This window comes from Notechis scutatus, chromosome 11, assembly GCF_049901735.1.
Source record: "Notechis scutatus isolate UNSWTSFEM ecotype Mainland chromosome 11, rNotScu1.2, whole genome shotgun sequence".
Lineage (NCBI taxonomy): Eukaryota > Metazoa > Chordata > Lepidosauria > Squamata > Elapidae > Notechis > Notechis scutatus.
This window is the reverse complement of record NC_142019.1, coordinates 2,212,647-2,234,794: the sequence shown is the minus strand read 5'-3', so window position 1 is coordinate 2,234,794 and position 22,148 is coordinate 2,212,647. Positions and strand designations below refer to the sequence as shown.

The 22,148-nt window shown below is 47.0% G+C and overlaps 1 protein-coding gene across 4 annotated transcripts; it reads right to left on the bottom strand.

Moving 5' to 3' along the window:
• On the bottom strand, positions 1-20,602 carry PRMT2IP (PRMT2 interacting protein). Of its 4 annotated transcripts, XM_087972518.1 has the most exons (4): positions 20,186-20,601; positions 6,157-9,559; positions 5,098-5,131; positions 1-2,856 (listed from the first exon to the last, which is right to left on the bottom strand). In XM_087972518.1, the coding sequence occupies exons 2-4, from the start codon at positions 9,497-9,499 to the stop codon at positions 2,826-2,828; spliced, it is 3,408 nt and encodes a 1,135-aa protein (XP_087828644.1). In that variant the 5' UTR covers positions 9,500-9,559; positions 20,186-20,601; the 3' UTR covers positions 1-2,825. The 4 variants fall into 4 exon arrangements, with proteins under 4 accessions (XP_087828644.1, XP_087828643.1, XP_026543058.2 ...); XM_087972517.1 differs by lacking the exon at positions 5,098-5,131 and having other exon boundaries at positions 20,186-20,600; XM_026687273.2 differs by lacking the exons at positions 5,098-5,131; positions 20,186-20,601 and adding an exon at positions 18,751-19,164.
• Between the last annotated feature and the right edge of the window lie 1,546 nt (positions 20,603-22,148).

The window sequence follows — 22,148 nt, the reverse complement described above, 5'->3', positions numbered from 1 at the left end:
TTCCAAAACAGTGGTTTTAATTTTAATGAAGCACCTCTTAAAAACTGCATCCTGACCGAAAGGTGGGGTGAGGGGAAATAATTAAATACAAAAGCCAATATATAGGCTCCCGGTTTATGTACAACATTTACAGTATGATGCATTCGTTTCTCTATGGCAGCACGGTACAATTTTGTCTTAATTTTGCTTTCTCGTCTGGAAGGAAGGGGCGAGGCAAGGAAGGACCGGTGGGTCCCCTCACCTCACCCCACCCCCATCTGAACTTGCCTGCTCAACAGAGAGACACACAATTTTGAAACAAGGTGGAAACACACAACATCCTCGGAGCAGAAAAACATCCAAACTGCACCAGCTGTACATTCAAGATATGAACGAGGCCTTCTTCGGTTGGTAACTTAGCACCGATTTATCAATTTGGCCAGAATTGGTGGAATGGACACGTTGGGCAAGTGCCCTCACAACATGGTACAAACAGGAGAAGAACATCTTCCAAAATTGTCCCCAGCTCATTTTTACAAACAAACCTGAGGGAGCTTTTAGAAATATTTCTTTTTTTTTTCTTCCTCTTCTTCTTCTTCTTCTTCGCTCTTCTTCATTTTTGATTCTCCAAGCTCCATTTCTCAGAAATGAACTTTTAAAAAAAAAATTACCTTGACCTGAGGGGCTGCAAAGGAGATTTGACCTATCTGTGTTTTATCCTTCCCTCTTTTTTTTTTTTTTTTTTTAAAGACACAGTAAGCTCTTGGAGCTTCAAAAAAAGAAAAGTCATTTAAACTGAAATATCTGCTATCCGGTATTGAAAATTACATTTACAAAGGTCATGGACAAAAGTCTCCAACAAGAAGCCTATAAAAAAATTAACTGAAAGTCAAAACACCCTTGAAACCAGCAGCAATTCCTTATAAAGGCAACATAAATCACATTTCTAAAATGTGCCATATTTATGCCCCTCAGGGTTGGGGAAAACAGCACGGCCCTCCAAAAATGAAAACTGAAACACACGGGGTGTGGTTTTGTTTCATGGTTTGAAAGTGTATGAACCTGGTCATGTCACTTTTTTAAAATACAGCTCCTTTTTTTATATATAACTACAGGTGTAGTTTTCTTTGAACTGTATCTCATCAAGTGGGTTACGGGACTTCCTCAAGTGGAATTTATTTTGGTTGTCCTTGAGTTACTATCACAACTGGGACCAGAATTTCTGTCACTAAGCAAGATGGTTGTTAAATGACATTTTTTTCCCCTCAGTTTAAGCAAAGCGCTGTATTTCTTAAGCGAATCATACAGTCGGTAAATGAACCCGACCTTCTCAATCGGGGAAGCTTAACAAATTGCAGTGGTTCACTTAACAACCAGGGCAAAAAGGTGGTAAAAATCAGACCCAACTCGATTAAACAACCGCCTTACTTAGCAACGTAAATCATGGCTTTCCCATAATTCCCTCGGACAAGCATCATTCTAAAGACACTCTAGGAATTGGACAATGTCTTGGGATGTCCTGAGAGTCTGTCCCACCCATGGAGAAGATCTGTAAAGGGTACCAGTGAGATTCGTATTTCACTTCTGGTTTCAGACAATAGGAAGACATTTTGTAAACCCAGCGGTGGTTCAAAGCATTGTTCAAAACCCTGAAAGCTACTCCAGGCGTGGTTTCTGGAAGTGTTATGGGGCCCTGAGGTATGGAGCAGTGGTGGTATGCTACCGGTTCAGATTGGTTCGGCTGAACCGGTAGTAAAAAAAAGCCGCCGCCGATCAGCTGAGAGGAGGGGAAAAAAGCCGATCATCAGCTGAGGGGATAAAGAAGAGAAAAGCTCTCCCACCGGCCCCTGCGCTTCTCTCTTCTTTATCCCCTCAGCTGATTGGCGCTGCAGGCCTCAGCTGGTGTGGGGTAAGTAAGCCAACGTGTGTCAGGATGAAGTTGTGTCAGATGTAGGGAGGCCATTTTAATCTTGAAGCCTGTTGACACTTTCAGCTGTGTTCCAATCCGACAGACAGTTGGGTGAATAAAATCTCCCCCTCTTTCCCTCTCAATTTGACACACACACACACAAACACACAAACACACACACACATTTACTCATTCTTCCAGCTCCACCCAACCTTTCTTATAATCCTGCAGAATCTCGAGGTAATATTGCCACTCTGGCTCGCTGTCATATTTCACCTCATAAACTGTCTTCAAAGGGTTCTTGTGGGGTTTGTGAATGCGAAGCACCACGCCTTGATACCAGGCCTCTGTCTTGTCCTTCTCCTCATACAAGTGCCTGATCCTCTTCCCAACAAGTTCTGGATACTCAGAGGGCAAGGAAGAAACCTTGGCACGACTGTGTCTCCGGCGCTTGAAACGCTTTAGGAGCAGCGGTGGTGGGACTTTCTTCCCCTTCCCTGAAGGACCAAGTATCTGAGGTCCTTGAATGTCCTGAAGAGCGTTCTGGAATTGGATGTGAACCATGGATTTTCGGAGGTGAAGGATCTCGGAAGCCCTGGTGGTCCTGCTAGCGACCTTCGCCGTCAATTTAAGCTTGAGAGTCCTTGGCTGTTTATGGGATGGCCTCCTAGCACCAGGACAAAGAGCGGATCCCTCAGTCTCCAAGGCCGCATCTTCCTTAGGAAGCACCTTCATCCCCGTTAGCACACAACCACGTTGTAGAGAAGGTGAGGAACATCTGGCCAGGGTCTCTTTATCTTCTGGTTGGAGAGTCTCATAATGCAAGGACGTAGTCCCCAAAGAGGCTGCCAATCCACATGTCTTGCCTTTGGTATTCTTCTCTGGGAAGTTCTGGTCAAGAGACTCGGTAGTTGCATCTGTTCCTAACGCCTCAACATCACTGTTTGGGATCAACTTCGCAGGATCCTCTGGGAAAACGAAAAGCACAAGAACAGTCAACCAAACGAGCATCTTCATTCAAAAAAAAAAAATGCTGTCCACAGTTGAGATCCTAAACTCCTCTTCCAACAGTTCAATAGCTCTCCTCCGTTCTCCAACTAATCCAAAACTGTTCTAAAGGGAGAATGGATCCCACTGGACAACTTCTAAAACTCACTTCATTTCAGATGATGGGTTAGGAGATTCTTGGGTGACATCCCCATGCCCCCAAAAATCCCTCCATCTCAGAGCTGTGTCTTAACAAAACCAAGATCTCTAGATGTGTTGGGATTACAGTTTCCAGAATTCCAGAAAAAAGGAAGTATAATCTCAACACACGTTTTGAAGAAGACACCAAATTCTCCAAGATTGTCTTAATCAAGAGGTCCCCAAATATGCCTTCTCCTCTTCTGATGCTCTAGGACAGTGATCCCAAACCTTTCTTATGCTGCGGCCCGGTATCCCCAACCTTTTTTATGGCGCGGCCCGGTACCGGCATTAGCTGGGCGTCGCCATCTTTTTTTGATGAAAAAGTGCTTCCAGTGAGCTTTCTACCCGGAAAAGCTCACCGGAAGCACTTTTTAATAAAAAAAAAGATGGTGGAGCCCAGCAAACCAGCGGCCCGGTAGGACTTGTTCCGCGGACCGGTGGTTGGGGACCCCTGCTCTAGGAGATATCACCCTGCAGCCCAAGCGCCAAGGATTGTTCTGTCGGTCTGTCTATCCTACCCCTTTCTGTCCCTCTTATCATCATCATCTGTCTCTCATTCTCTCTAATCTATCTCTCTACCTACCTACCTACCTACCTACCTGCCTGCCTACCTATCTCTATATCTATTCATCTGAAATCAGAACAGCCATTGCTCTTCTGTACATCAGATGTCTAGTAATCCAGGAAAGCCAAAGACCAAAAAAAGATAAAATAAAACCCCACTATTTACTGACAAGATGCTTTTGTGCTTGCCTCTGGTTCGCAGAAGCATCATGTGCCGTTTGAAATGTGTTTCAGGAGCACCTTCAGCCCTGCCTAGCTATAATTGCTAACCTCCAAGACCTTGTATTTTCCACAAAAGGCACCTGTAATGGTATCGGAGAATGACTTTGGAAAACAGGAGAAAGAGACGCAGCCGAGACAACCGTCTGATCAACAAAATCTGAGTCTGAAGAAAAAAGGGACTGGAGAAAGTGACTCAAAATGGGAACCACCTTAGTTTGGGGACAGTAAAAGTGAGAAAAAGGAGGGGCCCTGTATGGTTGCAAGACTGATGCAAGGCAGTCCAGGCAGGAAGCACAAACAGGAACACTAGCTCCGTCTTTATTGTGAGGTTACTTTAACAGAATCTTGCAAGTCTGAAAGTACCAGGAGGACACAGATAAACCTCCAAGTGGCCTCAACGGCTCTCTAAAAGGATGCAAATGACCAGCTGTTTGCAAGGAATATAAATCCTTCCGTTCCCCACTATCCAGTCGGAGCTGAAGAAGCTTCTTGGATGAGAAGCAAAACGTCTTCAAAACAAAAAACAAAAAAAGTCCAGTTGCCTCCTGAAAAAGCACCTTTGGGACAACCATGACTTGGATGACTGAGAATCCCTACAGATTCTCTAAAAGTACATTTCTTCCCCCATATGTTTACAGTCTAAGAAATGAGGTAGGGTCTGGAGTGAAAACCATTTGAGATGTTTACCCAGCTCCATTCCTTCTGTGGATCCAGCTGCCTCTTATCTGACCATTGTCTTGTCTGTGGCTCTTCCTCCTGTCTGACAAGGCCATTTCCACATACCATACCATCAACTGGTTAGTCTACAAGATTGAAGTATTGCAAGATTCCGTTAATGTAGCCTTAGAATAAAGACAGAACTGGCATTCCTGGGTGGTGCTTCCCATCTGGACTACCTCACAGGGATCACCTCTACCTATCTTGCAAGTCTGAAAGGCCACCTCTTCCTCCTCCCTCATCTTTGCAGTCCAAGAAACTAGAGAGGGTCTCTTTTGAGACATTTGCCCGGCTCCTGTTCCTTCTGGGAGCTAATCTGCCTCTTCTTATCTGTCCATTGCCTAGCGTGCAGCTCTTCCTCCTGTCCCGCAAGGCCATTCCCACATACCATTATAGCACCGAAGCAGCAAGATCGCAAGAAGCCTAGCACCTCAACCTGTGCCCGAAGGCCTTCCATAACTCCAACTAAACCCAGCAGCAATGAGCAAGACGCACCCACACAAAGAATGAATACCTACTTGGAGGTGTGCAGGCGTGCTTGTGAACTTGGACCTGGAAAAAATAAAGGCGTCAAGAATCATCTGAAATGACACTGGCTTGTGGGGGGGACAGTTTGGTCAGAGCTAATGAAAGCAAGGCTGTGAGCATGTGTGGTGGGCAACAGTAGCTAATGTTCCATCTTGCCCAATGCTGTCCACTGCCAGCTTTTCTAATGCAGCACCTTCCTGCTGAACTGAGATTTGAACTTCCAGGCTTCCCAAGCCAAACAGCTGCTATCCGGATAGGACAGGGGGGAAGAAAGAGGTTGTTGAGTTATGGACCTTGGTAGGTTCTTCATCCCTGAATTACAGATAGTCCTCAACTTACGACCACAATTGGAACAGAAACTTCTCTCGCCAAGCAATATGGTTTTTTAAGGTAGCCCGTGCCTAATTTTGGTCATTAAGAGGATCCAGCTCATTGACTTTGCATGTCAGAAAGTCCCCTGGGAAGGGATGCAGGTGGTCATCATGTGACCCCAGGACACTGCAACCATTGTAACTATATGCTGGTTGCCAAGCACCTAAACTTTGATCGCACAAACATCTAGACACAGCAGTGGCCCTGATAAGCGTGAAGATCACTTGTACGTCACTTTTTTTTCCAGCACCATCGTGACTTTGAAGATCCATTCAATGAATGGTCATAAGTCAAGGACTCTCTCACCCAATTCCATGTCTTCTTTGCCAACAGTCTCAGGGCATCCTCCCCTTCAGAGTTTAAGCACAGCCTACTCTCTTAAGATCCCTTTTCCCAGTCCTCTCCCCATTTAGAAAGCAGAATCCCACCAATCTTTGTAGAGTTCGCTAAATCCTGTCTCGGGCATCGACCCTGACCACTATGCCAATTTTCTACCCACATCTCATAAGGAAGACCAACCAAAGCTGTGTCTGTGCAAGTGGGAAAGTACAGTGACCAAAGCCCGGGGAAATCATGAACTTTTGGCAAGACAGAGAAGAGGAAAAAGGACAAAAAAGAAGAGCGTATATTCAGTTCAATGCTTAAGTTTCTAAAGGAGGCCAATTGTCTGCCCTTACCAAGCTGCTGCTTGACACACTCATGCCAATGAAGGGTCAAGAGGTCCAGGTAAATGTCCGGCAGCTGTTTCAAAGCCAGCAGCTTCAACATCCGAGAAGTACAGCTCTTGAGGTCCAAGTCCCTCAACGCCTTCTCTTCAGACAAGGTGGTAGGACGCAGTTCCACCTTGTGGTCCTGCAAGACATGGTCAACCGACACACCAGGAAGATTGGGGAAGAGTTCCTCCTTCACCACATAAATAGGGATGAAGGTGGCGCCAGCTCGCATCACGTGAGGAAAAGGACATTTATTATAGAGCAGGAATATCTCCAGTTGCGACTGCAACTTCTTGACAAGCACCTCTACATCCTTAAAGGCCAACCAGATCTCTTTGCCCTTGGAGAGCTTGGGGCCTTCAGAGACCTTTAAACCATTTTTGGGCTTGGTGGAACTGACCGTCTTCTCCTGCAGCCCCACTGTGGACTCGGACATCTCCAGCCATTCCTTGAGCTGATCAGGGGAGGAGGTAGACACCGAACCAGATATTATGGTGCAGACACAGGAGTGCAACGCGGTGAAATATTGCCTGGGTGGCTTCTTTTGACCAAGAAGTTTTTCAGTGGCAGGATCCAGAACCTGGGTCTCTCGAAGGGCAGGAGATCCAGGAGGGCCACTAGGAAGCAAGAGCGTAGACGCATCGGGCAGTGTAGCATTCAAGCACTTGATCTGCAAGATCAGAGTTTCGGATGGCGTCGCAGTCTGGGGAAGGTTGAGACCAAGCAAGGGGCTGTTTGGCTGAGTTACTTGTGAGTCAGTACCTTTTGGGAGAGAGGCATCCTTGACCCCAGAGGCAGCTTCTGCTGCATGTGCTTTTAGGACTTTGAATTTCTTGAACAGAAATGCCGCGGAGCTGTGGAAATGTCGGCTACCTCTAGCGTCACCGTTGATGGGCAGCACCAAGGTCTCTCCGTTTGCCTGGGAGACAGAACCCTGGCTGTTGGCTGCTTTCTCCTTGACTTCTTCACCTTGGATCTTTGGACCTCCAACATCTGGAGCCTTAGCTTTCTTGCCCGGTTGCAGAAGATCAGGTCTCTCTGCCAAGTCTTCCGTTTTAAAGCTGAGATCCAAGACACGGTCTTCTTGAGAAAGCCTCTCAACTCTACCATCGGAAAGATTGTCAGGGGATGGTTGGCAAGATACAAGATCGGTTGGATTCAGAAGCTGGACCTTGTAGCTTTCCCAAGAGCCAGCATAATCTCCACCCGCTTGTCCTGTTGGGAGGTTATTTTTATTCAAGCCAGCATCTCCACTTTTCATTCTTGTATTGTGAGTGGTTCCTTCCTCCCTAGGTAGATTCAGCCTCGATTCTTTGGTTGTTCTTTGAGAGCCTGTCCAAGGCACGCATCCGTTGTCCACACTCTTGCCTCCACTTTTGGGAGGCAACTCCTCGGCCTGACAACGTTTAGTGGCGTCCAGTTCCACCAAATCAGCAGAACCTTCTAAGTAGGCTCGGTATGGAGCTAAACTGAAGACGTTGTTGATAACAGGCATGGGAGGGGAAGACGTTGAGGGACCTTCACGCTGTTTGTGGAGCCCCTCCGGTTGACCCTCCGGGGACCAATGTCCATGAGATGTAGATTGGATGTCAGGAGCCTTCAGAACATTTTTGGGCAGGACTGGTTTGGAGTAGGGATTGTGGGAGATAACCGGGCTATCAGGAACAATTATGCAACCTCCCGGTTCATTATTGTGTGCGTCGATGCTTCTCTTCCTAGATTCATAAGTTAAGGACAAGTTTTTGTGCATCTCAGAAGATTCCTCCTCCTTCTCGGTCACCTTTTCTGGTGGGCAAAGATCCTTCTTGCAACCACTTTCCTCCATCTTTTCAACCCTGTTGTAACAATGAGACAGCCGGTCTACTTGATGAATGGAAGGGAAAGCTTGCAGAGTGGAAGAGTTTGCGCTGGCTTCTCTGGCAACACGGCTACTCTCACACCAGTCTGGAAGGCCACCTCGGCTGCGCCAAGGACTAGAAGCTGAAGCAGGCTTTTCAGGCACAGCACAGGCAGGAGCAGGAGTCTTGGGGGTGAAGTCCCCCTTGGCCGTCGCATTGTGTGAATGCTCGTGTTCCCTTGAAGGGTGAAGCTCTTCAGAGGGGGTCAACGGAGGTGGGCCCATGGCCTGGTAAAAGTAGCTCTCCAGATGCCCGGGATAATAGCTGTGAGAGGTTTGTTGAAAATATGACCTGGGGAACACCTGACCATCTTCATGGCCTGGAGGAGACCCAAAACCTTTACAGGCCGCCAAAGCAAAGACTGAGTTTGTTTTTTCGGCTTGCACGTAGCTCTGATGATACAACAACATCTGTTCGTGAGAAGTGAGAGGGTACGATCCTAGAGGGTAGCATGAAGGTGATCGCTCCTGGTACGCCAGATCCTGGGAATTCAGCAGCAAGCTGGAAGGAGGAGGAGGAGGAGGAGGAAGAGGTGACGGCGGTAGCCTGGACCACATGTGTTTTCTCGAATTGCTACCTGCTGGGGACTCGGAGTTGCTTTTATGGCTGACAGAGGAGTAGCTGGAAGAGCCATTCTGTGCCCCCTGGCATTTCTCCAATGCCTTATGGTAAGGCATGAAGCCAGACGAGTGGACATCGCCCTCTTTGGACCCGTGTCGGAACTGCACCACGCTGTTCTCGGCCACCGAGGTCTTCTTGGACCCGGCTGTGCCGTAACCCCGACTCTCGGCACCCGTGGGCAAAACAGAGGACGGGGAAGACCATTCCAAACGTTTTGAGTAGTTCTCCATCTGCATTCGGAAGGCCAAAGCCCTTTTGGGAGCGTAGCCCGATTCCGCCCCGTATGCGTGGCTTTGGTAAACCGGTTTGGGGGCCGCCAAGGTGGAGCAAGCTGCAGGAGCTGGAGGGAGCTGTTGGGTTGGGTATCCCTGCAGCCAACCTTGCTGGATGACGCCCGCATGACCCACGTAGCTGGCCCACTGTTCTCGGGTGGTACATTCATTGACCTTCTGAGAGCCCGCAAGTCTCTGGCGAGCTTTCAAACTTTCCATTTCAGACTGGCAGGTTGTTTTCTCTGTCCTCGGAGAGCGGTCAGGCGCACCAGCCGGGCAATGGTTGTAGTTCTCGGCCGCTGACCAGTGAGTTAAAGTTTTGGGCGCTTCGTGACACGGGAATGGGAAAGTAAAATAGGAGCCTTTGTAACTGTAGTGGTCTTCTGTGGGGAGGTCCGGCAGCCTACTCGACCGGCACAAACCCACCGGGAGGATGTGGGTTGGCTCCCCTTCCAGTCGAGGAAGCTTGCTGTAACTCATGGTGCTCACGGATTCAAGGGTTCGCTTCTCCGCCATTGGGAGATCCTTTCTGGCCAATGGGCTGGGCTAGGAAACGGAGCAATCGCTCGGGTTGTTCTGAAACAGAAAGACAAGGAGGGGAAAAAAGAATCAGTCTTCATGCTTTCCCCTGTTCATGGTTATAAACAAATATCTCATATTTTGCACAGTGGTGGGATTCAAAAAACAATTTACTACCAGTGCTTGGTGGGCATGGCAGGAGAAGGATACTGTAAAATCCCCCTTCCCTCCCCCCACCCCACTAACCTGCTTTCCAGCTCCGTTCTCCTGTGCAGGGCAACCAAAGAAGACCCAGCCGATCAGCTGGGACTCAATGGGAGGCGGAGAAGAGATGGGGTTGGCAGGGCCAGTCAGAGGTGGGATTTTCTGGTTCTCCAAATTACTCAAAATTTACGCTACCGGTTCTACAGAACCAGTCAGAACCGGCTGAATACCACCTTTCACTTTGTAGGATCCAATCTGGACCAGACATTTTTGTCTTCCGAGCTTTTGGATTCATACTGGAGCCCGTCCTCAGGGGACTTGAATCCAGCGTAATACCAAAAGCTTGGAAGAGAAAACCAACCCAAATTGGATCCTGCAACAGATTGGATCCTACTTGACCCAGATTAACTCCTACTTGAGGGGTTGCCCCAAAGAAGAGGGGGATCAAATTATTCTCCAAAGCACCAGAAGGGCAGGACAAGAAACAACGGATGGAAACTAACCAAGGAGAGAAGCAACCTGGAATTAAGGAGAGACTTAACAGGGAGGACAATTAACCAGGGGAACGGCTTGCCACCAGAAGTTGTAGTGCTCCATTACTGGATGTTTTTAAGAAAAAACTGGACAACCATTTGTCTGAAATGGTCTAGGGTTTCCTGCTTGAGCAGGGGGTCAGACTAGAAGTCTTCCAAGGTCCCTTCCAGCTCATTCATTCTATTCTATTCTATTCTAACATTGTCCTGGGATATGTATATTCACCTTCATTCATATCGTACTTTGTTTTCCAATTGTTTTCCTCTTTGAACTGACAAAAGACCCCCTAACATCTACTTACGACCCATTTTTCAATGTTACAACAACTGCAAAGCCACACACACACACACACACACACACACACACACGATGGCATGTTGGGCTCTTGGCCAGCACCCCAAAACTAAGGCAGAATTTATTTTCCCATCTCTCAGATTGCATACAACGCAGGCAAAGAAACCCACAAGACTTCGGCCACTTTTGGGGGAGGCTGATAGGAATTGAAAACCCAAAGCATAAGAAAACATAGAATAACAGTGTTGGAAGGGACTCTGGAGGCCGTCTAGTCCAGTGGTGACCAACCAGTGGGCTGGAGACCACTGATGGTCTGCAAGAAAATTTTGCTGATCCGCAGAGAAATACCCCCCCCCCAAAGCAATTAATCCAGGCTACGTGGGAACACAAGGCTGCGCCGCCCACATGGCCCGTGGGAACACAAGGCTTGTGTCACTTACATTGCACACGAGGTAGTGAGGGGAGGGGGGAAAGAGCGGAGAGAGGAAACTTGCCCCACTCGCCTCACACGCCTGGCCTGGCCACCGGGCTGCTTCTTTCCGCTTCTTTCTTCTTCAGCTTTTGGCTGCATGCAAGGAAAGCAGCAGAAGTCTTTCTTTCTCTCCTCCAAATTCCGCCAGAAATGAGTCTTTGGGGCCCTGCAAGGCCTCCTGCTCCAAGAGGCTGTGATGGCAAAGACTCGTTTCTGGCAGAGTTTGGGGGAGAGAAAGAAAGACTTCTGCGGCTTCTGCTGTTTTCCTTGCATGAAGCCAAAAGTCAGTCTCTCTCTCCTCTCTCTCTCTCTCTCTCTCTCTCTCTCTCTCTCTGTCTCTGTCTCTCTGTCTCTCTCCCCCTGAGAACGGAGCTGGAGACGGTATTCTGCAATTCCAAATAAAGAACGATTGATCAGTAGGAAAACAGGGTGGGGGATTTTCCTGCAGATTTTTTGGGGGGGATTTTCCCAGGTTCTCTGGTCCATTTAAAATTTTAAAAATTATGAATTTAAAATTACGAGTTTGGTGGTCCCTGAGGTCCAAAAGGTTGGCGACCACTGTTCTACTCCAACCCCCTGCTCCAGCAGGAGAATCTATTCCAAATATTAGCCTCTACCTAGGATCGAACTCAACAGACTCCTGATTGCGAGGCGAGAGCTCCCCCTCTAGGCCACCGGAGCTGCATTGGAAGAAGGCATCATGTTCACCCTGAGAACCAGGTTCAAGTTCTGGTAATGCTTGGGAGATATTCCACCTAGTTTTCTTGGCAAGAATGCCGAAGGATTCGTTGTGTGTTAAGATTTTATTTTTTTAATTATTGAAAAACCAATAGGAAATGGGGGGGTTTCCTTGTGGCCTTCCATCCAGTTGGCTAAAACAGGTAGCCCAATATGGGTCCCTCGGCTTAACCCTCCTTCCTGGGTGGGGGAAGGAAGAATTGCAGAGAAGATAAAGAGAAGCGGAGAACCGCTTACAATCCCTGGGCAATTTCGCAGCACGACGCTTCGATTCTCCAGGCTACTGCTCCAAAATACAAGTAGTCCTCGACTTACAACCACCATGGAGCCCAACGTGTCTGCTGTTAAGTGAATGTTTGCCCCATTTTATGACCTTTATTGCCAGTGAATTGCTGCAATGGTTCAGTTAGTAACCCGGTTGTGAAATGAATCTGGCTTCCCCGTTGACTTTGCTTGTCAAAAGGGGATCGCATGACACACACACACACCCCAGGACACAGTGACTGTCATAAATATGAATCAGTTGCCAAACATAGGGAATTTTGACTGGGTGACCATGGGGAAAGGGTGTAACTGTGATGACCCAGGGCATGGTATAAAGGCAAGACAGTCAGATAATCAGTAGGAGTCCCTTTATTAGCTCCAACTTTTCCCCCAATGTCCCGGTCAGCTTCTGGCTGGAGAAAAACTCTCCCAGGAACAGCCTTTGGCTGCAGAGAATCAAGTCCAAAACAGGGTAAACACAAACTGTAACTTTAAGTCCAATCAAGCCAAACTGAGGTAATTAGTCCAGCAGGGCAGGAGCAAGAATTCCACACGTGAAGGAATGGCAGTAATTCAACACGGCTGGGAGGATGCTAGGAACTCAGATAAGCAAAGTCAACACAAGATCAAGTCACATTTGCTTCCAGAAGCTGCTGCACTCAGCATGCATCTCTTTTAAACTCTCTTCCCAGCTGTGGCTAATGAAGGGAATCAGGGCCCTTTCCTCCCCCCTAAGCCACGCAACCCACGTTGCTCTCTTCTCTGTTCCTCTCTACGTGCCCTAGGACGAAGAGGGGGTGGGCCTGGGTCTTCCTCTGAACTCCCTCTCCCTTTTTTCTACTTCTGTCCTGCTCTGCCCAGCTGGACTTTGCCCTTCCCCAGTTTCCCCCACAGCCAAGGGAGCCACACTCCCACTCCCTGTCAGCTGTTCATCTTCCTCCTCGGATTCAATCTCCGACAGGGGCCTGACAGTAACTGTGAAAAATGTTCCTAAAGTCGCTTTATATCCATGCCATTGTAACTTTGAACGGTCGCTAAATGAACCGTTGAGGACTACCTGTATTTGCCAAAATTAACCATCCTTGTAGAGCGTTCCCAATTTTAAAAAAAAAATCCGAAAATCAATAAAGAGTCTAGCCGAAGAATCAGGCCACCTCACCCCTTAAGCTCAGCACGAGACTTCTTGGAAAGGCTTCAAATTGCTTACTTATTAAGATATTTTTGGTTTCTTGGCTTCTCAGAAACTGCCATGTCAGAAGAAAGAGAGGGGGGAGGAGGAGAAGTTATGAGTCAGTCATATCACCAAAGGAGCTTCTCTGTTTGAGCCAAACAAGGTCAGGCTGGAACTCTACAAATATCTCCTTCTACCTCTCGCCCAAAGTTCTCCAACTTCCCCAGAAACTCCTTCCTGGATTCGCTATCTATGCCTCCATAAATAGATTTATTTCTGCTGAATAAAGTAAGAGATCTGCCAATACTCAACCCGTGGCTGAGTTTTTAGATGCCTAGTTCCTTCCTTGCATCTGGGATTAAGGGACTAATGAACTACAATTCCTGAGATCCCTCACCACTGGCGATGCTGGTTGGGTTGCTGGGAAATGTAGTTTGGCAACATCTGGAAGGTCAGATGTTTTTTTTCCCCCTTCCTCTTCTTCTACATGAGCAGCGATGGAAGGATTAAATGGCCCTTTAGGTCACATGCTAGCTGGGGAATTCTGGGAGTTGAAGTCCACACACCTCTTAAAGTTGCAAAACACTGCCATAGACTATGTCTGGCTCTCCCTACGTTCTTACAAACTTTGTTTCTCTGATCTTGAACCAACAAAGCCACTGCCACCAACAGTGGAAGGGCAAACCACTTGTATATAAACAGAGAGCAAATCGCACTCCCTTCTTCTACCACGGATGATGTTCCCTAGTTGGGCCATGAAACGTCTGCAAGCAAACAACCAAACTCAGAGAGCACCACGAACCTCACGTGTCTGTGGAGATTGTCCGTAATTCAGGTCAGCGTTGTCCGAAAAGTGTTTTGTTTTGTTTTTTTGAAAGACAACTGGATATTCTTTGTTTTTTCTTGACGTGTCGGTTTTTCATCCAAGAAGCTTCTTCAGTGAAGAACTGAAGAAACTTGTTGGGTGAGAAGTGAAACGTCTTCAAGGAAAGGCTTTTTAAAAAGCACTTGTGGGACAAGGACCCCACCGTTCAATCCTGAGCTACCAATATTCTTTTCATGGGCAATTTGCCCCAGACAAACATACAGTATTAGCTGTCTTTCCAGGAAGTTTCTCAAACGCAAGAGTTAAGGTTTTTCCAGCACCGTGGCCTAGACCGGGTTTTAGGAGAGTAGGAATGTTGTAATCAGCTTTTATGATCAATGCTGTTTGCTAAGTGATGAGAGAGAGAAGTGGGGAGGGAGGGAGAGAGCGAGAGAGATCCCTTACAAAAAAGAAAGATTAGGAAATTTCTTGAGAAGGAGAACTGGCTATATATAGTGAGATATATTCTACCACATGCAGTCAAGAAGGTAAGAATTACAAACTGCAGAAATATTGGAGTTTGCAGCACATCTGACCAGGACACAAGTAAATATTTCAGCAGGATTCATTTATATAAGAAACTTCTTTATAGTCTCTCTCTCTCTCTCCTTCCCTCCCTCCCTCTCTAATCCACCTCACAGGGTTGTTGTTGTGGTGAAATAGGAGGAAAGTATATTGGACATGTTTGCCACCTTGAAGATTTTTTCCACCTGAGGACCCGAGTTGAGAACTCTTGAGACTTACTCAATATTTCATCCTTAGCTATTATTTAGTCTCCTTTTCAATATGTTTATATATTTTGCTGCTTTTAATGCTAATTTTAATCTACTCATAACCGAGTGGCACATGAAAACTTCATAAGCTTGGATTTTTCTCTCTCTCTCTCTCTCTCCTAATATACCAACCAAGACTGCACTTTTCATCCGTAAACAATCTGAGTTGCCGGTTATTGGGATTAATGTTAGTATACCCTCTTCTCACTTTAGGAAATGTTGAATTAAGCAAGTTCTCTATATTCCTCCATAATACTTAAATCTCTCTTAACCAGGAACTTACTGGCAGGCGAATTCCAGTCCTTTCAGACTAACAAATTATTAAAAGGCATAATGAGCTTCCATTCACAAAACACTTATGCTTTTTAATAACTCCTCTCGCTCTGAGACGCTACCAAATTCTGAACTTGGCAACTACAAACTGACATGGTTCTCATTTCCCAATGTGAGCTAATTAATGAGAATTTCATTGGCATTTTTTAAAGTACGGCATTTAATTGCCCTGAGACTTAAGATTCCCTGGAGTGTTAGACACAACTAATATATTTTTAAATTGTTCTCCTGGGTAGCTTATCTTCCTCTCTTCTTCTTTTTCTTTTAGATTAAAATTTTAGCCCGTCATGATCAATAGAATGGAATGTATTCGCTTATTGCAAACAAAGGTTTCCTTATCTAGAGTGAAACCAGATGTTTTCTTAAATAGGCATTTTATCTTTCCGATCCATATGGTTTTTGCTAAGCATAAAATACGTGCCTTCCTTTACGTATGGTAGGTTTTGGTAGGCGATATATTCATTTGTTTCGATCTCACCTCTTTCCTTTTAGAAGATGGCATTGTTACCGCCATTATACATGCTCTTTCACTGACCCTTAACTTAAATGTTACCGTAAACCTAGAAGAGAAATATTCCAAGGATACATTCCTGGGAGAGAGATTAATCTTAGCAAAGACAGACAAGATTGGGTTGTTGGGGTTGTTGTTTTTTTTTTTTTTTGGTTGTTTTTTTGCAACATTGCCTCACTTTCCAGAGATCCCTTGCAAAGAATTTATGACTTTGACATCTTAAGACTTCAGGAGTTTAAAATCTGACCTAGTACTCGAAGATCCTGAGAAAACAGAAATGCAAACTGTGTGGTGTCTGCGATTCCTTGCCTATGCAAACCCTTCCCTGTTTGATTTCGTGGCAAGTAGCCCTTGGCTTAAGGACACAAGGGGGAGGCCAGCATTTCCAAGGCAGCTGCTAAGTGCTTGATATTACATTTGGTCATTAAATGGATCATGGCAATTGTTAAGTGATTCCCCCGTTATCTTTGCTTGTCAGATGCCAGCTGGGAAGGTTGCAAATGAAAATCACTTCACCCTTGGACTCCATCAGAAGTACATACCTGTTGAAATTGTCTAAATTTTGATCAGATTTTGACCATGGAGATATTGCTGATAGTCGTAAGTGTGAGGATTGCTCAGCAACTGCTCTTTTTTTTTTCAGTGCTGATCTAATTTTGAATGGTTGCAACATGAACGGTTCTAAACTGAGGACTATCTGGACCTTAAACCAAAAGAGAAGATTCCCATTTTCTCTCCCTTTTGCCTCTTTCAACTGGAAACGAGGCCTGTGCATGGCATTAAAACCTGCAGGCTATTGCAGCTGAAACTCATTTAATATATATATTCACTCAAACTGAATATATGGAAATGTTTCTTCTGCGGATATCTTTTCATTTTTGACAGGTTTCCTAGGCAGTTCTTAAAGTTTTGTGTATATACGTGCATAGATAGATAGATAGATAGATGAGTAGATAGCATAGTAAATGAGAAATAGATAGATAAGTAGATAGATCCTAGCATAGATAGATGATAGATAGAATAGATAGATAGATAGAGTAGATAGATAGATCATAATAGATAGATAGATAGATGAATACCGTAGATAGATGAATGATAGATAGATAGATAGATAGAGGTAGATAGATACCGTAGATGAATAGATAGATAGATAGATAGATAGTAGTAGATAGATAGATAATGATAGAAAAAGATAGATAGATACGTAGATAGATAGAGATAGATAGATAGATAGATAGATAGATAGATAGATAGATAGATGATGGATAGATAGATAGATATAAGTAGATAGATAGATAGATAGATAGATATAGATAGATAGATAGATAATAGATAGAGTAGATAGATACCGTAGATAGATAGATAGATAGATAGATAGATAGATAGAGATAGATAGATATAGATAGATACATAGATAGATAGATAGATAGATAGATAGATAGATAGATAGATAGATAGATAGATAGATAGATAGATAGATAGATAGATAGATAGATAGATAGATAGATAGATAGATAGATAGATAGATAGATAGATAGATAGATAGATAGGCAGGCAGGCAGGCAGGCAGGCAGGCAGGCAGGCAGGCAGGCAGGCAGGCAGGCAGGCAGGCAGGCAGGCAGGCAGGCAGGCAGGCAGGCAGGCAGGCAAAAAAATAAATAAACAGCAAGGAGCAAATATGTAACTTTTGCCCTCTCTTCCCAATGTAAATAGGAGCATTAAAATGCCTTCAGGGTCTTAAAGGGGAAACAAGACCAATTTCCAAATAGATTTATTTCCCGCCCACCTCACTCCATCCAGAGTGTAAGTCCTACTCTACTAAAGCCAGGGAAGTCTACTCATGAGAAAATAGGCTCAAGATAGCACATGGATACATGTCCCAGATGCATTAACAAGAAAAAGAAAAAAAAAAAGCAGATGCAATATGAACAACTGGGATTCGAAATGCGAGAAAACAAGCCACCTTATTCATCCCTTGACTCTTTTTAAATAGCAGGCGTGTCCAAACCCTGGCCAACTTTAAGACTCAGTGGACTTCAACTCCCAGAACTCCTCTGGCTGGGGGGGGGGAATTCTGGGAGTTGAAGTCCGCCAGTCTTAAAGTTGCCACGTTTGGACGTGCACCTCTGCTTTGTAGGGTTAGCTTTTTTTTTTTTTCAGAGCAAAACTGCAACCAATCCGCGCTGAACGGGTCAGGCTGTCATCCAATCGGCACTCGCTAACTCACAGCAAGTGGCATTTCCTACACACCCTCCACCGCACACACATCACTGTTGTGTACCCAAGCTCTATAGTTACCACAAACATTGCTTTCACAGCTTAACCACTGCTCACAGCTCTACAGGGGGTGCAAAATGTAGCCTTTTAAGAGCAAGCCACGGGTCCTCAAGAGGAACACGCTTTCATGCGTGTGCAAATACACACATCCACACATCCCACCTCTAAATCACCCCCCTCCAACCCCTAAATGGCTCAAGGCCATTTTTTGTAGCCCTCCAACCCGTAACAGTTGATCTCGGGGAACAGGTAAAAAAGAAATAGAATAGAATGGGCTGGAAGGGACCTTGGAGGTCTTCTAGTCCAGCCCTCCATGGCAGGAGAACCTATGCTATCTCAGACAAGTGACTGTCCGGTCTCTTCTTAAAATCTCAACTCATTTAAAACCTTTTGTGAAAGGCAGAAGAAAACCAGCTCGGAAATCTCAAAACGACTCCTTGCAATATGTTGTCAAACACGCAGAAGAAAACCAGTTCTTTTCCCACAGAGGTTAACTCAGGCAGCAAATCCATCAAAATAAACGCAGAGAGAAGTTCCCTGAGGATAAGAGGTTGCAGCAACTGAGTCCAAAAACTCAGAAGAAGAAAAAATCTCTGGTCCCGGATTGGATCCTTGCAACATTATCCCTGGGCCACGTCTATTCGCCTCCGTTTGTAAAATAAATTTGTAAAATAAATGCATAAGATGAACATCCATTTGCTTTAAAAAGGCAGCCCTGGTTCCTCCCCCCCCCTCTTTTGCTTCAGAAACTCCCATTTTTGTTGAAAAACCCCAAGCAACCCTGACTTTTAACAGGGCTCCAGAACACATACAGAGTGCTTTTTGCAATCCAGAGGCTTGGCATTGAGCACAGCCTGGAGAAGTAAATCTTTTCTTTCTTTCTTTCTTCTTCTTCTTCTTCTTCTTCTTCTTCTTCTTCTTCTTCTTCTTCTTCTTCTTCTTCTTCTTCTTCTTCTTCTTCTTCTTCTTCTTCTTCTTCTTCTTCTTCTTCTTCTTCCTCTTCCTCTTCCTCTTCTCCTTCTTCTTCCTCCTTCCTTCTTCTTCTTTCTGTGGCACTCCCACAATCTCCTTCCAAAGTGATCCTGGTTTAAAGCCGGCCAGTAGTGTCCAAGGTGGAAGAAGGAAGGGGGCAGTTGGAGAACATGACTCTGGGTGTCCATTCACACACACACACACACACACACACACCAAAAAAAAAACAGTCCTTTGGCTGCCTTCCAATCCCACCTTTCATAGACTAAACAGGGGTTGTTGTTTTTCTCGACTTCTTATTTTTTTTAAACATCTGCTTATCTGGGAAGAGACACTCGCTGCCAGCCACCACCCAAACAACACAACCCCCCTCTTTCTTCCTCCCCCCAGTCCCTACAGAAAGAAGAACACCTGGATGCTCTCGGCTACCTTTCCCTCCTCCCCTCCCCTCCCTCCCTCCCCAGAAAATGATGCAACCAGAATGCTTATCAAGCCCCATTTCTTTCGACACAGGCCTGTTGCCGATCCTTCCCCACCGACAAGAGGCAGGGAAAAGTGGGGACCAAAGTCCCCAACCGAGCTGAAGGATGTCCCGCTTTTGGGAAGTGGGGAGAGGGTAAAGAAGGGGTGCGCTAAGCCGGGGGTCCCCCCGCCCCCCCGCCACCGCCTTTGCAAATCTACTCGAGAGTCGATCCTTTCCGCCCGGGGATCCCTTTCTCGGGAGTTTGCCTGAAAGTTTTTCAAAGCAAGGAGCCGGCGCAGCAAATCCGAACCGCAATTCATTAATCAATTAAAATGTTGGGCCTGATGATTCTTGACTCTTTGACGAAGGTATCTTATCTTTTTCTTTTACGCCCACTGAGAGCCTTTTGCAGCGAAGACAAATTCCCTTGTGTGTCCCGATCGCACTTGGCCAATAAAATAAAATAAAATTAAAAAAATTTCTCTATCTTATCTATCATCAAATCATCATCATAGCGATCCGGAGCTTTGCACCGGTCTCGGGGTGGGGGAGAGAGGTGGAGGCGATCTCTCGCCCCTTTCCCCCCCCCACCTCAACCCCCCAAAGCCCGCAAGCCTGACTTCCGTGTAAACACGCCTCGGAGCTTCCTTCTCTCCTCGCCCGTCGCGTGCGAAAGCGGAGGCAGCCCTGCCAGGCGCTCCGGATCTTGCCCAACACCCCACCCGGTGGAAGCAGCCCGGCTGCGCCTGATGGGGGGTGTAGTGGAGTCCCGTTCCCCCTCCTCCTCCTCCTCCTCCTCCTCCTCCTCTCACCTCCGGCTCCCGCAGCCCTCGCCGCCGCCGCATCTTCTCCCCGGACCGAGTTTCTGCAACCCGGGCGGAGTGTTTGCAAAGGCTGGAGCCCCGGTTTGGGACCCTTGGGGCGCGCTCGCCTTCCTTCCTTCTTTCTTTCTTTTCCTCTTTCCTTCCTTCCTTCCTCCTTTCTTTCTTTCTTTCCTTCCTTCTTTCCTTCCCGGGCCCGAGCTCCGTCTGGATCCGGAGTCGCTCCGCTTCCTACTAGGATCTGACGCTCCGGTTTTAGTCGGAGCAATAGCGGACTCCGGGCTGTCCGTTGCGCCCGGCAAGTCCTGCCAGCTTGATCCGGAGTGGCGGGGGGTGGCGGGTGGCGCGGCCGCTCCTCTTCTCCCGCCGGTCCCTCCCCGCCACCGCGATTCGCGAGTCAAGGGCGGGAGGAGGAAGATGAGGAGGGGGAGGAAGGCACCCACTGGTGTGGTGCGGGCGGGGGTGGGGGGAGAGGAGGAGCCGGGACCCGGGCGCGCCCAGCCAATGGAAACCCAGCAGCCAAGCAGCCGCCAGAAGTTTGCGCCTCTGGTTGGGGAGGGGGGGGGAGCCGCGCCTTGCTCTTCCTCCTCCTCCTCCTCCTTGGCACGACGTGCCTTCCGTCGGGTCTCCCTCCTCCTCCTCCTTTGCACGACAGCCTTGGCAGGTCAGCCTGTCCCCCGAGCCGATCCGCGCGCCCTCCCCTCTTCCCACCCCCTTGCAATTCCAGTGGGTTGCTACAGATCGCAGGCTGGGGCTCCCGAGGAAGGGGATCCAAGGTGGCCACGCGGGAAAGGACGCCCCTTCCTCTGCGCCGATTGACTTCTAAGCGGGACGCCCATCCACCTCCCTCCCACCCACCCACCCAACCCGCACCTACGACCAGTGGCGCTTTTCGGTTGAATTCTGTCCAGCGCAAAGACGGAAAAGGAGGGAGGGAAGGGAGAAAAAGACAGTGCTTTGCAGGCCGTCCCGATTAAGGAGAAAGAACGATTCGGAGATGCGTTTCGGGACATGCACGTGGCCCGAGCCCAACGTCGGGACGGGGCGGGGCGGTGGGAGTAAGTGGGGTACGGTGGGGAACATAACCAAGATCGGAACGTTAGGCGAAAGGAGATCTCGCAGCCCGACGAAGATCACTTACTGAAAACGCCCGTTTCCAAACCGGTTGTGAGACACTGTTGAATTACAAAATAAATAAATAAATAAATAAAGAATTTGGAAAAAGTGCAGAAAAGATGCAACTAGGAAAGCAAAGGGGTGTATCGTCAAACAGATCGACCCAGAATTTCCTCACCTGAGCCACACAAAATGCACAGGCTTAAAATGTGTCCTCCTGTGGATCTGGAGAAGGCCCGAAAACTGGGGGAACATGGGAGGAAAGAGGACAGCCAGCAGCGAGGCGGAGGGAGGCAGTTATAGTAGGGATGGGGCCACTTTTGGAAGATCTGAAGAATCAGGATAGACACAGATCATCATGGATCATTAGGGAGAAGGTCTTATCTATGGCAGAGGTCTCCAAACTTGGCAACTTTTAAGACTTTGTGGCCTTCAACTCCCAGAATTCTCCAGCCAGCTTGGGTGGAGAAATTCTGGGAGTTGAAGTCCACAAGTCTTAAAAGTTGCCAAGTTTTGGGGACCCCTGATCTATGGGGTAACTAGGGGTCAAAAGCCACCTGATGGCACATGATCAACAATCAAGTTAGGTAGGTAGATAAGGGTGGAAAGTTTGTGTCTCTACAATCCATGGACAACATCCAAATGAGCGTCCCATGAAGTGTCGTAGCCTGTACCACAAGACCCCATTAATTAATCTTTGGGATGAATGGGATGGAACCCAGCCCTAATGTTGCACCAACCACTGGGCACACCTGCCACGGGTACAGCAACCAGATTACAGTAGATCCACTGTTGGTCCCAAACTTCAGGCAGTGACCAGATTCAATCCCTGGGTTGT

What these genes read in the sequence shown, in the direction of transcription:
- PRMT2IP (XM_087972517.1), bottom strand. Translation starts at nt 9,499, where the DNA reads ATGGCGGAGAAGCGAACCCTTGAATCCGTGAGCACCATGAGTTACAGC. An exon ending in GTGTGTCAAGCAGCAGCTTG is followed by an intron (nt 2,857 to 6,156) that starts GTAAGGGCAGAC and finishes TCGTTTTCCCAG; the next exon opens with AGGATCCTGCGAAGTTGATC.